Genomic DNA, 21,874 nt, shown 5'->3' on the forward strand with positions numbered 1-21,874 from the left:
TGTTTTTCATATTTCCCCCTTTTGACCAACACTCAGCTGCCTGGAATTTCTAGGTCTCCTGAAAGGCAGCGAAACATACTCAGTTCAGGCTGTTGTGAGTTTTCTAGGCTGTGGGGCCACGGCCTGGTAGTTTTAGCCCCCAACGTTTTGCCTGCATCTGTGGCTGGCATTTTTAGAGGCATGTCACAGTAAGGTGTGTTTCTCTCCCTGGCACAGTTAGGAACTGAAACTACCGGACCACAGCCGTGCAGTCAGGAAAATCCGCAACAGCCAGTTAATTCTGGCCAGGAAAGCCTTTGACAGAACAGTATACTCAGCTGATTTTGGACAAATCCTTTTCGTTAGTTCAGCACAGAATGTTTTTCTGGGCGTTATGATTAAAGAGGACTTGACCTGGGGCGTACAGACTGCTGCGGTGGTTAAGAAGGCCCAGCAAAGACTGTACTATCTGAGACTTTTAAGGAAACAACAACTGAATGGAAAACTCCTGGTGTCCTTTTACCGCTGTGCTATAGAGAGCGTCTTAACCTACTGCATCTGTGTATGGTTCTCCAGTTGCACAGTGGCAGATAGGAAGGCGCTCCAAAGGGTGATCACTACTGCACAGAGGATTATCGGCTGCCCTCTCCCCTCCTTGGAAGAACTCTATAATTCCCGAAGCCTAAAGAAAGCCCAAAATATTCTGAGAGACCCGTCTCATCCAGCACACTCTCTTTTTGAACTGTAACCATCTGGCAGACGATACAGGTCTATCAAAACTAGGACACAGAGGCTTAGAGACAGCTTCTACTCTAGAGCTGTGGCTATGCTGAACTCTGCGGCTTCGTGTTGATGTGTTTGGGGCTGTGTAGGGATGGGTGGAGGAAGGGGAAAGGGATGATGGGGTATGAGTCTGTAATTGTGTGCATCGAGGAATGCTGCTGTAAATTTCGTTGTGCGTGCACAATGACAATAAAATGCTTATGCTTATGTTTTTCTACATGCCTGGAGATCCCTCCCTTTGTCTCTCTCCCAGGTGGGAAAGCCCTCCCTTTTTTTGCAGGGAGGGGCAGGAGAAGGAGCAGAAAGAAGAAGATTTCTTCAAACCCTACTTTTCTCTAGCTTTAAGGAGTCTCAAAGCAGCTTACACTTCCGTTCCCTTCCTCTCCCTGCAACAGGCACCTTGTGAGGTAGGTGGGGCTAAGAGACTTCTGAGAGAACTGTGATCAGCCCAAGATTACCCAGCAGGTTTCATGTGGGGAACCAAACCCAGTTATCCAGGTTAGAGTCCGCTGCTCTTATCCAGTATATCACACTGGCTCTTTAATGCCACTGATGATCAAGACAGAAGAATTACGTTTGTTAGTAGAAGGGGCACTGACAATCGGGCAGGTGTTTAAGGAAAGACCCAGGAACCTCAACAGCTAGAGAAAGTTTTCCATGTACATAGCATCCCCTTCTTGAAGAGGCTTCTCTCACCTGAGTTTGCAAAGGAACCAAGATGGGTTTGGGGGAAGCAGCCCTTTCCCCACAAGCCCCTGAAAACGTTTTGCAAAAGTTTTCAAAAGACCTGTTTGTCCGCACTCACCCTCTTGAAAACACTTCCTGGCCATCGTTTTTTGGTTGTTCTGTTTTTTTTGTTTTTGTTTTTACTTCTAAGATTCATAGCTAGGAAGCTTCAAAGCCTCGTGTTGCAATTCTCCAGGGGTCACGCCTACATAACCACATAGATGTGAGACCCCTTAATTTAAAAAAAACCTGATGGAAATTCAGTGTAAGATGGTTCCATAAGCTCAGAAAATGGCACGGATGAGGAAATCCGGGGACTGTGGAGAGGCATGGGAAATGTTTTAAAGAATTCACACAGCAAGCGAAAACAACGTCAAGAGAGAATCGCCAGGGAACAGCATGCAAATAAAACTTTTTCAGGCAGGAAATAAAACATTTTGAGCTAAAAACCATGCGGGTCTCCACAGAGGAAACATTTTATCTCCTGCCTCAAAACGTTTTATTTGCTGTGTGCAGAAAGGGCGAGGGTCTGAACCACAAGGGGGAGAAAAGAGAATCTGGATTACTATTCGGCATTGCATACAGAAGGCCACAGCGAGGTTTGCATTTCCACTTCCAAAACACGAAAGCTAATCGCGCGGCAGAATCAACTCATTTACCTGAGAGCAAAAGCAATGATGGAACTGGGCTCCTTTTCGCAGACTGCAATGGGAACACGCTCGTGCTCATACATCAAGTAGTGCTTGTCCGGCTCGCTGCATTGGAAACACAAGAGGATTTTAAACGCTGGTGTCGATTTTAATGATTTTTTTAAAATGTGCATCATTTGTAGTATCTGTAACCCGGCCCTAACGTGGATGGCAACCAAGCTAGTCTGATATCTCATTAGATCTCAGAAGCTAAAGAGGGTCAGCCGAGGCCCCTTCCGCACATGCAGAATAATGCACTTTCAATCCACTTTCAATGCACTTTGCAGCTGGATTTTGCTGTGCGGAATAGCAAAACCCACTTTCAAACAATTGTGAAAGTGGATTGAAAGTGCATTATTCTGCATGTGTGGAAGGGGCCCGAGTTAGTATTCACAGGGGAGGCCACTAACTGAAAATTTAATAGACAGTTGGAAAAATATAAAGATTGAGAAATATATGGAGTTGGAAAGAAAAGTGATATTGAAATGGTATAGAACACCAAAACAACTAGATAAATGATTAAAGGACTTAGTCCTAAATGCTGGCACTGCAGAGACCAGGAGGCATATTATAGCCATATGTGGACGGAATGTATAGACGTGAACAAAATTTGGACAACCGTAATGTTACATATCGAGAAACTGGTGAAGATTAATATTGGGATAAATAATGATTTAATGTTCATGGGTGTAATGGAGGATAGAAGGGTAGATTAAAATATAGCTATATGTATAAAATAATGATCAAAGCAGCACATGCCACAATAGCTTTAGGCTGGAAAGAAAAGAAAAAATTGACAATCCAGAAATTTATATATATCTGGGAACAAGTGACACTGGACATTTTCAATATAATAACAAAATATAATAACAATATAATAACAAAAAATAAACTGTGGCAAGATAAACAGAACGAAATTTTGAAGATATGGTCAATATATGCGGACTGGATGAAAGAAGCTGGAGTCAATGAGGAGATATGGGAGAAGGGATTACAAAGAATGAACTTACTGCTGTTTGTTTGATAAAACTATGAAGAAAATACAGGGGGGAGGGGAAAAGGGGGAAAATGTATTGTTTGAAAATGAAGAAGAGTATTAATATAAAATGGAATATTCAAATGATACAATTAAAAATTATAAAAAATAAATAATAAAAAAAGGGGAGGCCACTAAGGAAATCCAGAATTGATACGCAAGGGGCAGGAAACAGCAAACCACCTCCGTTTGTCCCTTGCCTTGAAAACTCTTGAGGGTTGCTATAATTCAGCTGTGACTTGATGGAAATTTACACACACAATTGGTCTTGTGAGTTCACGAGAAAGCGTACAATGAAGGCAGCAACTGATCAGTACTGAAGACTTGTTCATTTAGACAGGATAAGGGGGAGGGGATTTTTTAGACACACCAGGCAAAAACCAGACAGCGTCACCTGCACACTAGTCCCATTAGAAATTGTCCTGATCGTGTTTTATTCTGGCCTAAATAAAAATGATTGATTGTCTTGACAGAGTTATGTTTCAGAGGATGATGGGACCAGTGGTGGGATCCAAAAATTTTAGTAACAGGTTCCCATGGTGGTGGAATTCAAACTGTGGTGTAGCGCCAATGGGGCTGGGCGGGGCACGACGGGGGTGTGGCCGGGCATTTTGAGGGCGGGGCATTCCTGGGCGGGGCTGTGGCAAGGACGCAGCTGCTGCGCCGGTCCTTGGGAGGGAAACGAATGCACGCAGGCTGCCACGCACGCCGGTGCACCTCCTGCTAGACTGCTTCAAGTTCTGCGCACTACTGCTGAGAGGAGGGGCATAAAAAAAGAAAAGGCAAAAATCATGTGGCAAAATCACCAATTAGTAACCCCCTCTTGGCACACACAAATAATTAGTAACCTACTCTAGGGAACCTGTGAGAACCTGCTGGATCCCACCTCTGGATGGGACTATATAAAAAACAAACACTGCTCATTTTAATTAACAACTCGGAGGCTGAATTTGACCCAACTGCATCCAAAAACCTACCCTACCCTTCCCTCCATCACCATACACACACACACACCACACACACACACACCCTCAGAATAATCACTCTTAGTCTTGTCAGACAACAAATTCTAAACATTGTGTTTTGCTGGAACATCTGTCCTGTTTTTCTACTCAGCCCTAACCATGATTTCACTCACAAAGGGGATGGGATGGGATTGTAGCTGTTTCCAGGTAAGAGATTTGCCAGGATCGCTTTCATGGTCGATTTCTCTTTCACCTGGCTGTCTGTGGAGCCCAGCAAGTGTCCGTCAAAGGGATCTGAAACAGAACGGCACCTCCGTAAGTCACTGAACTGTGGTTTTCCATCAATGCTCATTTCAACGGTTGAAAGGCAGGCTACACGCAAAAGTGAACTCATAAAGAATGAGCACTGAAGGTAGCTTTTCAAAATTTAAACTAACACACCCATAACTGGTTTTTTAAAGAGCAAAACAAAACAACAGCAGCATAATGCAAATAAGAGGCACAATTAAATACGCAGCAGGGGTGCAGATGAGAACGAACCAAGATCAATATCAGAACATCAAAAGCAGCAACGGCCGGAAGAAACGAAAGAAGCTCTCTGGAATAAAATAGTTTTGACAAGTTTCAAGATAGCCACAGGGGAAATGGCTGTGGGAACTGTACAAACAATGGTATTTTACAGATCTGTGCAAAAGGCATAGGAGTCTCAGAGCTGAATTCAAATTAACGACCCCTCTGCGCCAATTTGCCTTTTCGTCTTTTGCTCTTCCCTTAACAAAAACCACTTCCAGCAAAAAGAATTAAGGCCTTGAGGGGTCTGGGACCCTTTGTAACTTTGAGACTGCATCTCCCCATACTTAGTGTGACCAGATGTCCCGCTTTTGGCGGGACAGTCCCGCTTTTAACCAATTTGTCCCGCGTCCCGCGGGGTTTTTTCAATGTCCCGATTTTTGGAAGGCTGCCGCACTGCCTTCTGGGGCGCTCCCGGTTCCCGCCTGTGACAGGGCAGGAAACAGGGGAGCGCCCCAGAAGGCAGTGCGCTCCTGCGGCCGCATACGCGCGCATCCCTCTTTAAAAAGGTGAAAATCTGGTCACCTTACCCATACTGCCTACAGAGGGCATTTCAATCCTCTGGTGGTAATCTTCTGGTGATCCCTGGCCCCAAGGACATTCTTGGCTTTTCTGCTCTGGCTTCGGCCTGGTGGTCAGCTGACACCAGGGCCCTGGGGAACAGTAGACAGTTCCACAGGGCCTGCAAGATGGAGATGTTCTGCTGGGCCTTTGGGCCATGGCAACCATGGGTCCACCCCATCTTGCTGGCCTCCGTACCCTAACCCCCTCCTTCCTCATCCTGATGGTTAACAATTAGATCATTAATAGGACGGGGCTGTTTTGGGGCTATGTAGAGGTCCAGTTGGGCAGCCGTTTTTTCAACATCTTTCATGTTTATTGGGTTTTAAAGTTCTTTAGTTGGGTTTATGTGGAAACTGATTTTAAGACTGTTGTTTTAAATCATGTCTGTAAGTCGCCTTGAGCCCAGCTTTGGCTGGGAAGGGCTGGGTATCAAATATAATATTAAAAAAATTAACAAAATCAGTCAGGCCGTCATCAACATAATTCATTTAGCCGGCACTGGGACATACCTTCAGAGTTGCTTGTGGCCTCGGGTTCAGCGAGCGCATTGGCAAATGACGTCCCTCCAGTCAGCTGATCTGATAGAACTTCAGGAGGGGTGGGAAGCTGGAGGAGAGAAGAGCTGGTGGAGCTCTGACTTGACAAGGTTGTCAGAAAACGGTCCTCTGTTAAGTGAACATACACACGAGAGATTACTCCAAGATGGGAGAAAACATACACATGAGCCACTAGGAAAATCTTGGTACTAAAGCAGGGGTGTCCAACTCTGGCATTTCAGATGTTCACGGACTATAATTCCCATCAGTCCCTGCTGGCATGGCCAATTGGCCATGCCTGCAGGGGCTGATGGGAATTGTAGTCCATGAACATCTGAAGTGCCAGAGTTGGACACTCCTGTACCAAAGAAATCAAATTTACAGAATGTCAAATATAAACAGAAAATTGGTATGACATGTTTTAAGACGGTTTTAATATTTTTTCCACCCCTAAAAATATAAATAGAGCAAACAAGGATTATACCGGGAAGTGTTGGAAATTTCAGAACAGAGATGCAACCTTCTATCATACGTGGTACACATTTAAGAAAGCAAGAAAATGCCAGATAGATATAAATGATGAAATGCAAAAGATTTTAAAATTCAAATTTGAAAAATGCTGCTAAGTGTTGAATATTGAGCCAAGTAACACTCCCTGCAAAATACAATGAATTATTTAAGTACACGTTGACAGTGGCCAGAGGAATACATGCAGCAAAATGGACAACAGATGAATATCCAGACTTGAATGAATGGTTGAGCAAACTGACTGAATAAGCAATAATGGTTTAATCTTTTATACATGAAAGATTGATTTGAGAATAAAACAAAAAATGGAACTGTTAAAAAAAATTACACAGCTGTAAATATAAAATAAAATAAAATGAAGTTAAACCAGAATAGAAGAAAGAGCTAGGCAAATATATGTTTTATAATAAATATGTTACTAAAGATGAAGACATATTGAAAAGACAGTGATGTAATTTTAAAAAAATGTAAATGTAGACAGTAAACTCCACGGAAACTGTACGAATATGAAAAATCATGTTTTATGTATGTGCAATATAGACATTTATAACTTCTATAGATGCTCTACGTCCACCTCTCTTCAGTTGGAAGAATTCTTTAACTTAGCAAGAAGAAGACAAGTAATTTTTGCCTCTGGCCATCGTAGGAAAAACCCACTAGTTGTTTCTGCCTTTTGGCAGGGCTCGTGAAGGAAATCCAAAAATTACCTTTGTCGCCATTCTGCAGGGCTGGAGAAATATTACGGGGTGAGGCATCCATTGAACTGATCTGCGGAATAAAAAAGGAAGACACTTGGTTCTTGCTGCAGCTTCCAATTGGGGTTTGTGCCCTTCCGCCTCCATAGGCACCAAGAAGTTGCTTTGACCACTCAAAGTTCAGTTTTCCTTCTACTGCGATAGGCTGTTTAATTCAAGTGATCCACCAACTTGAAGATATTTATTTCTAGTGCCCATGTTGCCGTGGGCTGCACGTGTTTAAATCGGGAGTAAGCCTCACTGAACTCTGAGGGCTTCCTATGCTTAAAATAGAATGGCAAATTGAAATATTGTGTGTTTGTGGATGATGTAGAACATCCAAGAAGGAGATGTCAAGATGTCAGCTGACTTCTTCAGATGTTCATGGACTACAATTCCTATCAGGCCATGCCCGCAGGCCATGCCCGCAGGAACATTCTGTATCTCCAACAGGGAGGTAAACAGCAGTTTTAAAGTTCATCGTTTCAAACAACAGGGTTCACTACCTTGCTTTCTTCGCCTTGCCTCAATCTTCCGGGACTAGGGGGCACCGAGGGGCGTTTCCTGCCTTTCTCTTGTTGGAAGAGCTCCTGCAGCCTGCAGATAGGATACAAATTACTGTTCCCATATATCTTTTGACCATAAATCATAACAACATCAGAAGCAGCTTTCGTTTTCAGGGGACCAACTGTGAAGGAGGAAGCACATCTAGCAGACCAAACCTATATTTCTCCCAGAACTCATTCGGCCACACAAATGGTTCAAGACGTGTTTCCATCAAGTGGTCTGTCTACAACAGGGGTGTCCAACATTTTTAAAAAATGTGGCCATGATATCGATGTAAAGTATGTGTAAAAAATAAGGGGGTGTACTCTGACATCACCAACAATGACAGAACCCTCCCTTGACAGTTCGGATTATTTAACACCTCTGTGGGGGAAAACAAACAAACTGGCAGACATGAGGGATAATTGTGCCCAAACACATTCCAATCCTTATAGATCGACCAAGAAACTCAGGAGTATGTCAGGGAATAAGGAAATGCCCAATGTTTACAAAGAAATCCAGGACGTTACAGTTGCCCATGATTGACCAACTGCAGAAAAACAACTCATTGCCAGAAAAACCAATTCATGGCAAACACTGACGTTTCCATCCATCCAGAACTATTATATTGGAACTGGAGGGAAACTGCCACAAACGCCACAACAATTCAGACTCAAGAACCCCAAAAAAGCGAGCGCTGTCGCCCTCACACCTGTTATTCCACGCTTGCAGCATCTCACAGAGGTTCTGTTTTTTTGTGGTGAGAGATTCAAAGACCGACTGCAGCTGCTGAGGCGTGTCCAGCGACACGGAGAGCATCCTCGCTTGGATTTTCTCGATCCAGTTCCGGAACTCAACTTCCTCCATCTAGCAGAGGAAACAGGAGAAAGTTTTGAAAAAGCCCTCCGCAGACCAAAGGGCCTTCTCCTCTCCTCTACCCAGGATACTCTTTCTTGGCCATCTTCCTAGGTGGCTACCAAGCACAGATTAGATGCCTCGAGTCCCGTTTCCCCTAATCAACCAACCAACCAACCAACCAACCAACCAACCAACCCTTATCGGCATAGGATGTCCACAAAATAATTTATCAAACAGAATACACTGCCATCTCTACTCACTGGAGTTGGCTATTCCAGTCTTAGCTTAGCTTCCCAAGTCCTCATAGCAATTAGAAGAGAAGAGTAGAAGAAGAGTTTGGATTTATATCCCCCCTTTCTCTCCTGCAGGAGACTCAAAGGGGCTGACAATCTCCTTCCCCCCTCACAACAAACACCCTGTGAGGTAGGTGGGGCTGAGAGAGCTCCGAGAAGCTGTGACTAGCCCAAGGTCACCCAGCTGGCGTGTGTGGGAGTGCCCAGGCTAATCTGAATTCCCCAGATAAGTCTCCACAGCTCAGGCGGCAGAGCTGGGAATCAAACCCGGTTCCTCCAGATTAGATACATGAGCTCTTAACCTCCTACACCACTTGTCTACTGTCACCATTATTAGAGGATGCTGAACAGCTAAGAGATGTGATACTAACTTCTTGTCAGGAATTCTTTGGCCATTCATTAACAATGGTTAAACTGGGGTGTACAAAGAGCACAATGCAACAATACCCATGTTGCTGTTTCAGGTTGTCCTAGTGAGCAGGAGCGGTATCTTTCATTACAAGGAACGTTCATAGATCTGCCCCAGAGGGTTGCCGTCAAAAGGATATTTAACCATACCGCAACTGTGGAGATGTGCACAAACTAACATTATGGCAATATATCGCTTTTTCTGTAGCCAGGGTAACCAATACATTCCTTCTGCCCTGAAGGTTTTTGAGGCTAGGATTGGTTCCCTGTTATTGTATGGCTCCCCCTTCTGGATTTCAGCAATAAATAAATCACTTAATATATTACATTCCAAGTTTCTTCGGAAACTAATGGGGCTCCCTAGATGTGTGCCTTACGCCGTGCTGTGCACAGAGATGGGCCAAACTACTCTGAAAACTTTGGCATGGATGAGGGTCATAAAATTTTGGCTGCATATACACTTTCAAGCAGGTTCAAATAGCTATATTCCCAATCTGTTATCAGATCTCTTTATTCCAGAGTGGTATACTCTGATTCTCAGCAAGATTAAAGCAATTGGCTTGCCTCTGGGATCACTTCTCATGCTTATGACAGTGGAAGCCTGCAGGTTAGTCTAGAACAGACTCTTGGATCTTGACTTGCAGAACTCGATCCTTGCAGCCAAGACAACTTGTTCCCCTACCATATTATTAATTCCATGTGAACGTGGAGTTATGGCAGCATACCTTCACATCTTGATTAACCCCACCCGGAGGAGAGCCAGCCCTTTTGAATGGGGGATACAAAAATGTGGAACGTTCTAAAAGAGTTTGTTCTTGTGATTTGGTTACTGTCGAAACACTTGACCATTCTTTTTTGTATGCCCCAAATGTGATAAGGTATGGATGAAATATACTATATATGTCATAAAATTCCATATCTCCTGAATAGTTCTGATGCGCTTTTTTGTGAGAATGTTGGAAATTTCATTCTTGAGATCAGTAATTTCTAATTGTGCTTTTTTCTCACTTGTAATTTTTCTTTATTATACACAACCAGTTTGTAATTTTTTGCTTTTGTATGCCAATAAAGGCCGTTGTTGTTGTTGTTAACTGTGGAGATGTAACATGGGGAAAACAGGCAGGTAAAACTCCATAAAATGGAGTCAAGCCAAGTTCCAGGAGAAAGCAGATCCTGAGCACAGGATTTGCCTTGCTATATCCAACATTCTTTGTTTCAGCATCCTGAAGACTTGAGATTCATCAGAAGTCAAAAGGAATGCCTACTGAACTGATTTTGTAAGTAACCTATCTGCACCATTTAGATTGATATTGGTCTGGTAGCATGAGCCAGACTAAACTAGCAGAATTGGATCTGAAAAACAGGTGAAGCCAAATTTTAACATTAAAAGCTGTCAGAGGAATTGTATCTAGGTAACTGAGATGCATTCCTAACTCAATGTAATTGCAACAAGATAGATGTAAGTAAGTAAAATTTATTTATGGTCTTTGACCAAAGCATTTACAATAATAAGATATATGTAACCAGCCATATATATGTTACCACTGCCATTCTGGGGAATTCTTTCCTTGATCTTTACTTTATGGCTTCACACACTGAGCAGATAACTAGGCTTTCTCCTGACACTTTGGTCACGTGAGAACCGGGTTTCCGTTATCTCATGGGGACAGGATGCCAGGTGACTCTCTATCTCTATCTGTTGCCAACCTTGGGACGTCTCAGCTTCAAACTAACTCCTTCTCACATTTCTTGGGAAAATGGGACTAACATTGGGATAAAGGGGATAACAACAGCCAGGTTCACCAGAACAGGCTTTGTCAAGCTGAGTGCTTCAGTGCCTATTAATAAACACTACTGATCAACAACACAGAGTCTGTTTATTTCTTCAAGGTTCGAGACCTAACAAAAGCCATGCTTTTTTTTCTAGAAAGTTTAACCCAGTTTCTAAGCAAAGAGTTGCATAAGCAACACAATTAGGGATCCCCAAAAGACGACAAAGAAAAGTTGATTGAATTTGTTCAAGTCTTGAGTTGCAAGAGCTCATCCCCTAATTATTATGTAAGCTGCAGCACAGATTTTCCACCTGTGTTGTGTAAACTGGACACCTGTCCCATTGAGCAATACCCCTTCAAGCTGCATTACCTACGGGTGCTAGATGCTGCCTGTATTTCACCCGGTATATTACCTCCTTTTGTGCGAAGAGATCCTCCATCTTCTCCTCCCTCGTTTTGCTGAAGGTATCCGTTTTCAGAGAGGTGAGGCGCTCGTCAACAGCTGCATACACAAGGGACACTCTGCAATGGGAGGTTTTCAGACGTTAAACTGTTTTACAGTTTTAAAGCGCAAAATACAGTGAATTGAAGTGTTCTGATACATGTTACAGCTTCAGGTTAGAAGTGCTGGACCGGGAAGAGTGAGGGGGAAAGAGACTTACTTTTGAGCAAAATCTTTCAGATCTTGAAGAATGGTAACTTTTAGTGGAACCCGACGTTTGATGTAGATTTTGGGATGTGGCACGCATACCTCAAGCAACCGTATAGGTGAATAACTACAAAAAAAAGAGGAAAAACTAATCTTCAAAACTGAAAGCTATCAAATTTCACATTACAGCTCACAATTCAGACACTATGCTAAGCCACTATTCAGGGTAAACTGAGGTTTATTTTGTTTTATTAAATTTCTATACCGTCCCACGCCTTTCAAGCTCAGGGAAATTTATAACCATTCATAAAACAATCTATAATACAATTACTATAAAACTGACTATAAAATAATCTAGTTTAAAATCTATGTTTCCTAACACAATTAAGATGGCAAAACATCCCAAAACACAATATACGAACTGAGATTGTGCGCTAAAGCTTTCCTTTGCTCTAATTATGTGTTTAGAAAAAAGACTTGCTCAAGCATTTCAAGAGAACTGGAACTTGCACTTTATACACTATTCCTGAAAACAAGAATAATAAAAGAAAAGGATAAATTATTGACAATTTTAAAATCCATGTTAAGTCCCTTTATATTGAGATGAGATGAGATAAACAGAGGTTAAAAAAGCAAGTTTAAAAAACAAGGATATTGAATAAGAAGAATATTACTATATAGTAAAATTTATAGTATGATGAGTTTAGAAAATAATATCAATATTGGTATTAATAGTTTTTTAAAATGTCTGCATAATAGTTTAAAACTACAGATACAATCATATGTCCAAAGATTTTGAAGAATACTATTTGTAAGACTTTGGAGGCTCTTTTAATTAAAGAATGTTACTAAAGTTAAGATCCACTCTCAGTTAATAATGCGTATGTGTATGCTTACTTTTCTGTTAATAATAGAAGATAAAATTTCAAAAAAGTTAAAAAGAAAAGAAAGATCTGCTTGAGGCGACTTCCAACTACAACAATAAAACAGAGCCAATTAAGACAAGCCAGGACATTTAAAAAAATCACTACAGGAGGCTGCCAAGAAAGTAGGCCTCTTCACAGTCTCTTGCAATACTTTGGTTCAGGCGTGAGGCCTGTCGAACATGAAAAATCCTTCTACTGAGCATTACATTAACAACTAGACCAGGGCTCTCCAACCTTTCTGAGCCTGTGGGCATCTTTGGAATTCTGACATAGGGTGATGGACACAGCCACAAAATGGCTACTGTAGGAGGTGGAGTCAGCCACAAAATGGCCGCTGGGGCTTAATTTCAGTCACACAGTAAAGATTCTTGTGACGCAATGAGAGCTGCAACCAATGTACTTCTTAAAAAATCTGCACAGCTGATCAAATCTCCAATAGCCAATCAAAAGACTGGCTAGGCAAAACTTCCATCTGATCCCCACCCACTTTCTAAAAACATTTGGCAGGCACCAGGAAAGGGGACCACTGAGCTACACACCCAACCCAGTCAAACATTCCTACCCTGTCATTTAGATCTGAATGCCATTCTCTCCCTCTGAGAGGCTGGAAACCCCTTCCGAAGAACCGCCAGCCTTACCTGAAAGAGGCCACCATCTGATTGTAGGAAAAATACTGGTGATAGTCGTGGTGTATGGAGTGGCCACAGGGCTCAGCGTTGGCTCTGCGGGTATACTGGTGCCCGTAGAAACGGAGCTCGAGGTATTTGGCAAATGACATTGACCACGAGTCATTGGAAAGCGGGACGACCGGCGTAACCTGGAGAAATTAAAACTGAATGAAACAGGCGTAAAATCTACGGTCCAGCCGCGGTGGCGAATCCGCACGGGTGCTGAAAAGTACCAGAGCTCCTCTGTGGAGCATGCAAACAATGCCCCCCCCCCCCCCCTACACACACATCTAGGCTGGCCTGGGCTGCTAGGCCTGGACATTAGCAAGCATTAAACCTAAGACCTAGTTTTGGGGAAGCAGTGTAGGTAACCCTGTTAAGTGCTGTTAAACCCCACTGATTTTCATGCAAAGAACTAAAGCATGATCCTTTACCTGGGAGTAAGCTCGGTTGCTGGCAATGGGCTTTGTCATAAACTCCTCCTAGGGTCGTGGATTCAATCTTGCTGGAAGAGTTGCACAGTTGCTCCTGTAAAGCAGCCACCGCATCACCACCAAGCTAATTCTTGAGTAACGATGCCTCAGAGCTAAATCTTTTTTTTCAACCTGAAACCCGCATTCAGGTTAAATTGCCGTGTTGGCACTTTGCTATATATAAGTGGGCTTTGAGTTGCAGTTTGGGCACTCGGACTCGAAAAGGTTTGCCATCACTGCCTTAGCCGGACCCATTGCTTCCACAATTATTGGGTGTAGCAAGAATCTCAAGCATGCACCCGCTTGACTTTATTTATAGCAGAAGATGAAGTTAAGCATTGTTAACTGGGTCAAAGGCAGCAAGGAATAATAATAGCATCTTGGCGTGGCTGCAGCGCTTGGGTGTGTGATCAAAATATTTCACATACATTAGCTTGCCATAATTGACAACGGCCCCAAAAGACACAATATCACCACCTCCCTCTTGCTGATGCGGAACTAAGAAAGGGTGGTTTCTTAGGCAGAGGGCAGATTTGAATTAGGAACTTCCCAATCCGTGGCTTGGTCTAAGACAGTACATTACACCGGCTCTTGCAGAGCTGATCTCTAGCTGAGTGAGCCTCCTTCACAGATGTATGTTTATCTGACAGGGTTATCGACAGGCACCTGGGCAAAATTTGATTTCATTCAAAAATGGTGCCTGCATTCAGCTACTTTCTTACACTCTGCTAGTAACTATCCACACTCCAGGTCCATTTCATGATGAAAAGAAAAAGAGTTTGGATTTATACCCCGCTTTTCTCTCCTGTAATGAGACTCACAGCAGCTTACAAACTCCTTCCACTTCCTCTCCCCACAACAGACGCCTTGTGAGGTAGGTGGGGCTGAGAGACTTCTGAGAGAACTGTGACAGGCCGAAGGTCAGCAGGTTTCATATGGAGAAGCACAAAAACAAATCCAGTTCACCAAATCCAGTTCACCCTGGCACAAGGGAGGTCTGGCTGACCTCAATCAGGACCAGGGCTTTTTCAGCCCTGACCCTTGCCTGGTGGAAAGCTCCATCTAGGGAGACCAGAGCCCTGCAGGATTTACGCAGTTCCACAGGGCCTGTAAAACAGCGCTATTCCATGAGGCATATGACTGAAAGAGTGAAGGAGAATTAGCTAAGAGATCCCATCCCCCCCCCCCCCCCCCCCCGTCCCGCTGAATGTTTTTCTCCCTCTCTCTGTTGGGGTCCTGTTTTTACTCAACTGAATAATAGGGGACCCAGGTATTAAACAGCATGAGAACTAACAAGAGGTCCTTGGATACATTTTAGCTTACAGGATATTTTATACTGGTGGCTTTAAAGCAGGGGTGTCCAACTCTGGCGCATCAGATGTTCATGGACGACAATTCTTATCAGCCTCTGCTGGTAGGCATGCATGAATGCCAGCAGGGGCTGATGGGAATTGTAGTCCATGAACATCTGAAGCGCCAGAGTTGGTCACCACTGCTTTAAAATATTTATTCTGTGTAATGTATTGTTTTATTAATTGTTGGAAACCACCCTGGGCCTTTTAGGGAAGGGCACTGAATGAATGAATGAATGAATGAATGAATGAATGAATGAATGAATGAAAAGTCTGCCGCTCATGTGGAGGAGTGGGAAATCAAACCCGGTTTTCCAGATTATCCACCACTCTCAATCATTTCACCACGCTGGCTGATTTAATTAAGCTTGGAGAACCGATTCCTCAGGTAAGAGACAACAATTACCTGCTTGCATATTCTACACCAGGAGTAGGTAAGGATCGTGTGCTGATAGCCGGGCACTGGGGAGTCCAGTTCCTTCAGTATAATCTGTACACAGCCGTGCCCATGGACGAAGCGCCGGACGTGGTGCACCATGGGAGTTTCACAGAACATGCTGGGGCACTGGTAAGAGGGCCTTGAAACAAAGAGAATCGTGAAGGAAGCGCGTTCCATGCAGGACAGCCTCTTCAGTTTGTCTGTTCTTGATATAACAACCCACCTCTCTTTTATTTTACCTCATGTTGTACCTCTACATGCGTAAAGGGCCATCAAGTCACAGCTTGACTTGCGACAACCACACAGGGTTTGCAGGAAACGAGATTTAGGCATGCAGAACAATGCACTTTCAATCCACTTTCACAATTGTTTGCAAGTGGATTTTGCTATTCCGCACAGTAAAATCCAGCTGCAAAGTGAATTGGAAGTGGATTGAAAGTGCATTATTCTGCATGCGTGGAAGGGGCCTTCAGAAGCGATTTGTCGCTGCCTTCCACATTCCAGGTAACAAAGACACCCCCTATATTACAACGGAAAATGTTGAATCTCAACAGCACCACCTCAATAATCGACGATTTTCTCTTTGCTGCTTTTCTCCCTAGCCTGTGACTGTTTTATTTATACAAGATCCCGCTTATCTTCATAGGTTAGACTCTCCATCACTTAGAAGAGCATTTATGTTGGTGAGACTAAATGCCTTCCCCTCTAATGTTTTCTCAGGAAGATTTGCAGGCATCCTCTCGTGGTTTTGCCCTTGTGGAGCATATACCCCTAATTCAGTTTCTCACATCATTCTAGAATGTACTAATTTAATAAACACGAAGAAGAAGAAAAAGAAGAAAAAGAAGAAGAAGAAGAAGAAGAGGAAGAGGAAGAGGAAGAAGAGGAAGAAGAGGAAGAGGAAGAAGAGGAAGAGGAGGAGTTTGGATTTATATCCCCCCTTTCTCTCCTGCAGGAGACTCAAAGGGGCTGACAATCTCCTTGCCCTTCCCACCTCACAACAAACACCCTGTGAGGTAGGTGGGGCTGAGAGAGCTCCGAGAAGCTGTGACTAGCCCAAGGTCACCCAGCTGGCGTGTGTGGGAATGCACAGGCTAATCTGAATTCCCCAGATAAGCCTCCACAGCTCAGGCGGCAGAGCTGGGAATCAAACCCGGTTCCTCCAGATTAGATACACGAGCTCTTAACCTCCTACCCCACTGCTGCTCTCTAAGGGGAAGAATCATGTGAGTAACTCTATGCTGACTCAATTTCTCCTAAGAGACCAAGACCCTCATTTTACTACGGCAATAGCAACTCTTTTGGCCAAAATTTTAAGACAAAAGATCAACTGAAACTTGAGTAGGCCAGTTTTATTGTTTCTTCTCTTAGCATGTGTTGTTTTTAATCCAAAAACTAAACAAATGCTATTAAAGGTAATTTGAATTATGTTAGTTACAGGATGCTTCCTGTTATGCCTTGAGAGTCCAATATGCATTTTCGCTCAACTGTCATTACAATTCTGCTTGCTGCACTTTTAAAGTTGTAATGAATGTTGTTATTATTATTATTATTTTATTAGATTTTTATACCGCCCCATCCCCAAAGGGCTCTGGGCGGTGAGTTTGTTTTTACATGGTCATTAGCTGGCCCAAGCAGGACACTGTGGAGGCAGCATATAAACTTTCTAAATGAATGAATAAAGAGGTAGACAAACTGGAGCCCTAAGCTTGATAGTCCAGGCTATTCTGATCTCAGCAGATCTTGGAAGCAAAGCTGAGTCAGTCCTGGTGAGTATTTGGATATTAGATCAGCAAGGAATGCCAAGGTCACTATGCAAGGGAAGGCAACAGCAAAATCATCTCCATTAGTCTCTTGGCTTGAAAACCCCATGGAATCACCGTAAGTCAGCTGAGCTAACTGACGTGGGTAAAACTGTCTTGCCTGGCAATGATTCTTCAAGCAGCACCTCTCTCCTGTTCCCATTACCCAAGATCCTTTTCACTGGACAGGCCATGAAATAAACATTTTATCTTACGTCCTATAAAGCTAACACTCTACCACCGTGCTTTAGGCCATGTTAGAGCCTGAATAAGAGGCCAGTGGGAGGGTCACCCAAATTTTTCTGCTGTTTTAAAAGTAGAAGTGGAGCCGTAATAAAAGAAATAAACCACTACGAGAATTAAGTTAACTTTGGGACCAGCTCAGACACAGCCCTTAAGCCAGAACGCCATGCTAAATAAGAGCGCGCTGGGATGGATCCAACTATTCTCCACAGACCTTTCGTTCACTTAAAGAAACTTAATTCCAGTGGCAGAGCCACTGAAGGCAGCTTCTCAGTGTGGCTGCCAACCTCCAGGTGGGGCCCAGAGATCTCTCAGAATTATGACTGGTCTCCAGGTGACAGAAATTAGTTCCTCTGGAGAAAATACTTGCTGGGGGGGGGGGGTAGCATTATATCCTGCGATGGTCCCTCCCCTCTCCCCCCAGGTTGTATGCCAAAATATCCAGGAATTTCCCGATCCAGAGTTGGCAACCGCACTCCTCAAGATGGACTAAGGCCATGGTGGCGAACCTTTGGCACTCCAGATGTTATGGACTACAATTCCCATCAGCCCCTGCCAGCATGGCCAATTGTAGGGGCTGATGGGAATTGTAGTCCATAACATCTGGAGTGCCAAAGGTTCGACAACACTGGACTAAGGCTTTCAACTTTGCTCAGAGGAGTATTGAGACGGGATAGGATACACCTCTCCTTTACTGTCAAGAAGGGTATTGAAAAAGAATCGTACCTGAAGCAATACCGTTCGAGGAACACACCCAGCGTGAGATCGTTCTTCCCATAGAATTCCATCGTCACAATCCTAAAACGATTGAAAAGACTTGCAATCTATCTCCCAAGAACGCTCAGATGGCCAAATGCAGACATTCTTTATTTTATTGATGTAATTTATCTATCTTTACACTTATTTCCCGGCCAACACCAAAGTTCCAGATGGGAAAAACACGTAAAACCATCTTAAAACCGTAATAAAACTACTTTAAAACCCATTCCTGCCCCCACCCTTACCCTCCTAAAAATACTTAAACATAGACAACCATGCCCCATAATGCCTCCCGCAACACATTTCAAAAGTTGGGCTGGAACTGAAACCAATGGAGCGCTGAGACTGCAACAGCAGGTACCAAATGGAAGGGGGTATGAGGGGGAGATACTGCCCAGGAGGGGTTACCCGTATGCCCGGGTACAGAGGGTGGCCTAAACTCTTGCCAAGTCAGCGCATGGCAAACTTCCCGGGGGAGTGTGTTCTGGGGTCACCGCAGAGAAGGCCCTCTGGGCACCCACCATCCCCCAAATCTTGGAAGATGATGGAGCCACCCAGAAGGAATATTCTTTATTGAAACATTATCAAATATTCTTTATTGAAACATTTAGACATAAGAACATAAGAACATAAGAACAAGCCAGCTGGATCAGACCAGAGTCCATCTAGTCCAGCTCTCTGCTACTCGCAGTGGCCCACCAGGTGCCTTTGGGAGCTCACATGCAGGAGGTGAAAGCAATGGCCTTCTGCGGCTGTTGCTCCCGAGCACCTGGTCTGTTAAGGCATTTGCAATCTCAGATCAAAGAGGATCAAGATTGGTAGCCATAGATCGACTTCTCCTCCATAAATCTGTCCAAGCCCCTTTTAAAGCTATCCAGGTTAGTGGCCATCACCACCTCCTGTGGCAGCATAAAGACCCTACCCTTTAGCCCCTTGGGAGTGGGATGATCCACCAATTAAATCCTGCATCTACAAAAGACAACGAAATCTGTACGTAAAAGACCATCACGCTCACAGGTACACGTGATTCCATGATACGTTCAGCCAAAAAGCTCACGTGGCAGAAAGTTATATAAGACAGTGTTAAAGCATTGCAGGAAAGATAATTTCTTGGCTTGGGTTAGTTCCAACAGAAGGCATCACAACCCTCTTTCCCCAGGGAAAGAGGCTTTCTGGTAGAAGGCAGCAACTCCACTAACAGAAGGGAGATGCAGGATCCAACCCTCTTTTGGGAGGCTGTTTCAGAGCCCAGGGGCTACAGAAAAAGCCATGTATTATGGGCCTGAGAGACGGTACTAGCCGGTAAGAAGCACTGAGAGTAACACAGCTGTCAAACCGGCTCACGCAGAGAGACACGTTTCTTTTTAAGTGTGCCTGTCATCTTTGCTCTCTGTGTAGTAGCTTATTTTTTTATGAAATCACAGCTCTACAGGCGCTCTGTTGAGCCAATAGGAAGAACTCCACAACGCATCCAAGAGTCATTCCCTTGGGCTCAAGGCAACAAAAGTAGAGACAAAAGAGATGGGGGGAAGTTTGTCCAACTCCTCAAGCGTTCTCCTTCAGCGGGAGGACCCTAAAGAAGACACAAAGGAGTTGTGGCGTCCACGCTCCCACCCACCCATTCTCCTCAAAAGCTTTGACCTGGATGGCCCAGGCAAGCCAGCTTTCATCTGATCTTGGAAACTCACCACCATGGTTAGTACTTGGATGGGAGACCACCAAAGAAGTTGCCACACAAAAGCAAGCTATGGCAAATCACCTCTGCCTTGAAAATCTCATGAGAGTTGCCCTAAGCCCGTGGTGGAGAACCTTTGGCACTCCAGATGTTATGGACTACAATTCTGTTATGGACTACATGGCCAGTTATGGATTACATGGCCAATTGGCCATGCTGGCAGGGGCTGATGGGAATTGTAGTCTGTAACATCTGGAGTGCCAATGGTTCGCCACCACTGCCCTAAGTTTGCTACAACCTGGCAACACTTTCTACCACCCACTCCTTGAAAGTTTTCTGATTTGAAGCTGAAGGAAAAACTGCAGAGTCTACTCCCCCGCCCCCTTACCCGAATCCTTCTCCAATGCCCAGGGTCATACACAACATGCACTTCCACCTAGTCTTTACATAGGAAGGAAAAACCTCCTTGGGGATTAGAATGCCTATTTAAGTCAACCAGGATGCCTATTTAAGTCAACCATAATGCCTATTTAAATCAACCAGGATGCCTATTTAAGTCAACCAGGATGCCTATTTAAGTCAACCAGGATGCCTTTTTAAGTCAACCAGGATGCCTTTTTAAGTCAACCAGGATGCCTATTTAAGTCAACCAGGATGCCTATTTAAGTCAACCAGAGAAAACAGACAGAAAGGAGTTTCATACCATGGGCTAACACAGGCGCTTGGAGCATTGCTGGACTGGGTCGAAGAGCTGCTGAACAGCACACAGAGTCTCTGATGATTCAGAGGGCTGAGGCAGTCAACCTGACAAGGAACATCCAACAGGAAATTAACAAGCCATTCACAAATGCACACCATCAACAATGCTGAAATGCCAAGGAGGAAGGCCATTTCTCTAAAAAATGAGACTTTGACCCCCAATATGTTGTAACATTATTTCGCCCAGCTGTCCAAGTCAAACCATCTCAGCTGCCTGGTCTAGGAAAAGGCGTGGATGATGATACAACAGAGCAGGCACACAGTCCTTCAGTGCATGAAGTACAAGATATATGTGAAACGGATGCCCAAATCATCCTTCTGTACATTATTCATCCCCGTGGCAGACACTGCAAAGCCATGAGGAGGGTCCCTCACCTTGGAATTACAGAGGGGTTGTCTCCCTCTCTTTAAAGCTGTTAGATTCTGGCATATTTGCTTAAGGTAGAGATCCCCACATTTTTTGAGCCTGCGGACATATCTGGAATTCTGACACAGCATGATAGGCGCAGCAACAAAATGGCTGCTGTAGGAGGCGGAGCCAGCCACAAAATGACCACCACATTTTAATTTAAATAGTATGGTGCAGGTCTGTGCAACAGCTGCAGCCAAAGCAACGTTTTTTAAAAATCTGCACGGCCAGTCAAGTCTCCAATAGTCAAGCAGAATGTATTGTCGAAGGCTTTCACGACCGGAATCACTGGGGTGTTGTGTGGTTTCCGGACTGTTCTAGTAGCATTCTCTTATCAGCCCACAAGCCAGCTGAAGCAACCCCAATATCGCTCCCAATCCAGCCTGGTGAGCCCACAAGGGGCTCGCCAGTCCCAGCATCCACTCCCAATCTAGCCTGGTGAGTCCACAGCAAGCTCATAAGAACATAAGAACTAGCCTGCTGGATCCGACCAGAGTCCATCTAGTCCAGCACTCTGCTACTCGCAGTGGCCCACCAGGTGCCTTTGGGAGCTCACATGCAGGAGGTGAAAGCAATGGCCTTCTGCTGCTGCTGCTCTCGAGCACCTGGTCTGCTGAGGCTTTTGCAACCTCAGATCAAGGAGGATCAAGATTTTATTCATTTACTGGTCTTGATAGACTGCCCAACCCCCGAAGGGCTCTGGGCGGTGTACAATGAGACATAGAACAAATAC

General features: G+C 44.1%; 1 protein-coding gene across 1 annotated transcript in view; it reads right to left on the reverse strand.

Moving 5' to 3' along the window:
* The window catches only part of PIKFYVE (phosphoinositide kinase, FYVE-type zinc finger containing), an 85,756-nt gene that overhangs the window by 23,437 nt on the left and 40,445 nt on the right, over positions 1-21,874 (reverse strand). Inside the window, exons 15-26 of the mRNA XM_048485388.1 lie at positions 20,677-20,777; positions 18,266-18,337; positions 15,462-15,633; positions 13,201-13,379; positions 11,650-11,763; positions 11,401-11,509; positions 8,369-8,523; positions 7,617-7,707; positions 7,084-7,144; positions 5,822-5,977; positions 4,352-4,472; positions 2,148-2,243 (exon numbers count right to left, since the gene is read on the reverse strand). Coding sequence (XP_048341345.1) covers positions 2,148-2,243; positions 4,352-4,472; positions 5,822-5,977; positions 7,084-7,144; positions 7,617-7,707; positions 8,369-8,523; positions 11,401-11,509; positions 11,650-11,763; positions 13,201-13,379; positions 15,462-15,633; positions 18,266-18,337; positions 20,677-20,777 — 1,427 coding nt within the window. The remainder of the gene's footprint in view (positions 1-2,147; positions 2,244-4,351; positions 4,473-5,821; positions 5,978-7,083; positions 7,145-7,616; positions 7,708-8,368; positions 8,524-11,400; positions 11,510-11,649; positions 11,764-13,200; positions 13,380-15,461; positions 15,634-18,265; positions 18,338-20,676; positions 20,778-21,874) is intronic.

The sequence above is a fragment of the Sphaerodactylus townsendi genome, linkage group LG02 (genome assembly GCF_021028975.2).
Source record: "Sphaerodactylus townsendi isolate TG3544 linkage group LG02, MPM_Stown_v2.3, whole genome shotgun sequence".
Classification (NCBI taxonomy): Eukaryota; Metazoa; Chordata; class Lepidosauria; order Squamata; family Sphaerodactylidae; genus Sphaerodactylus; species Sphaerodactylus townsendi.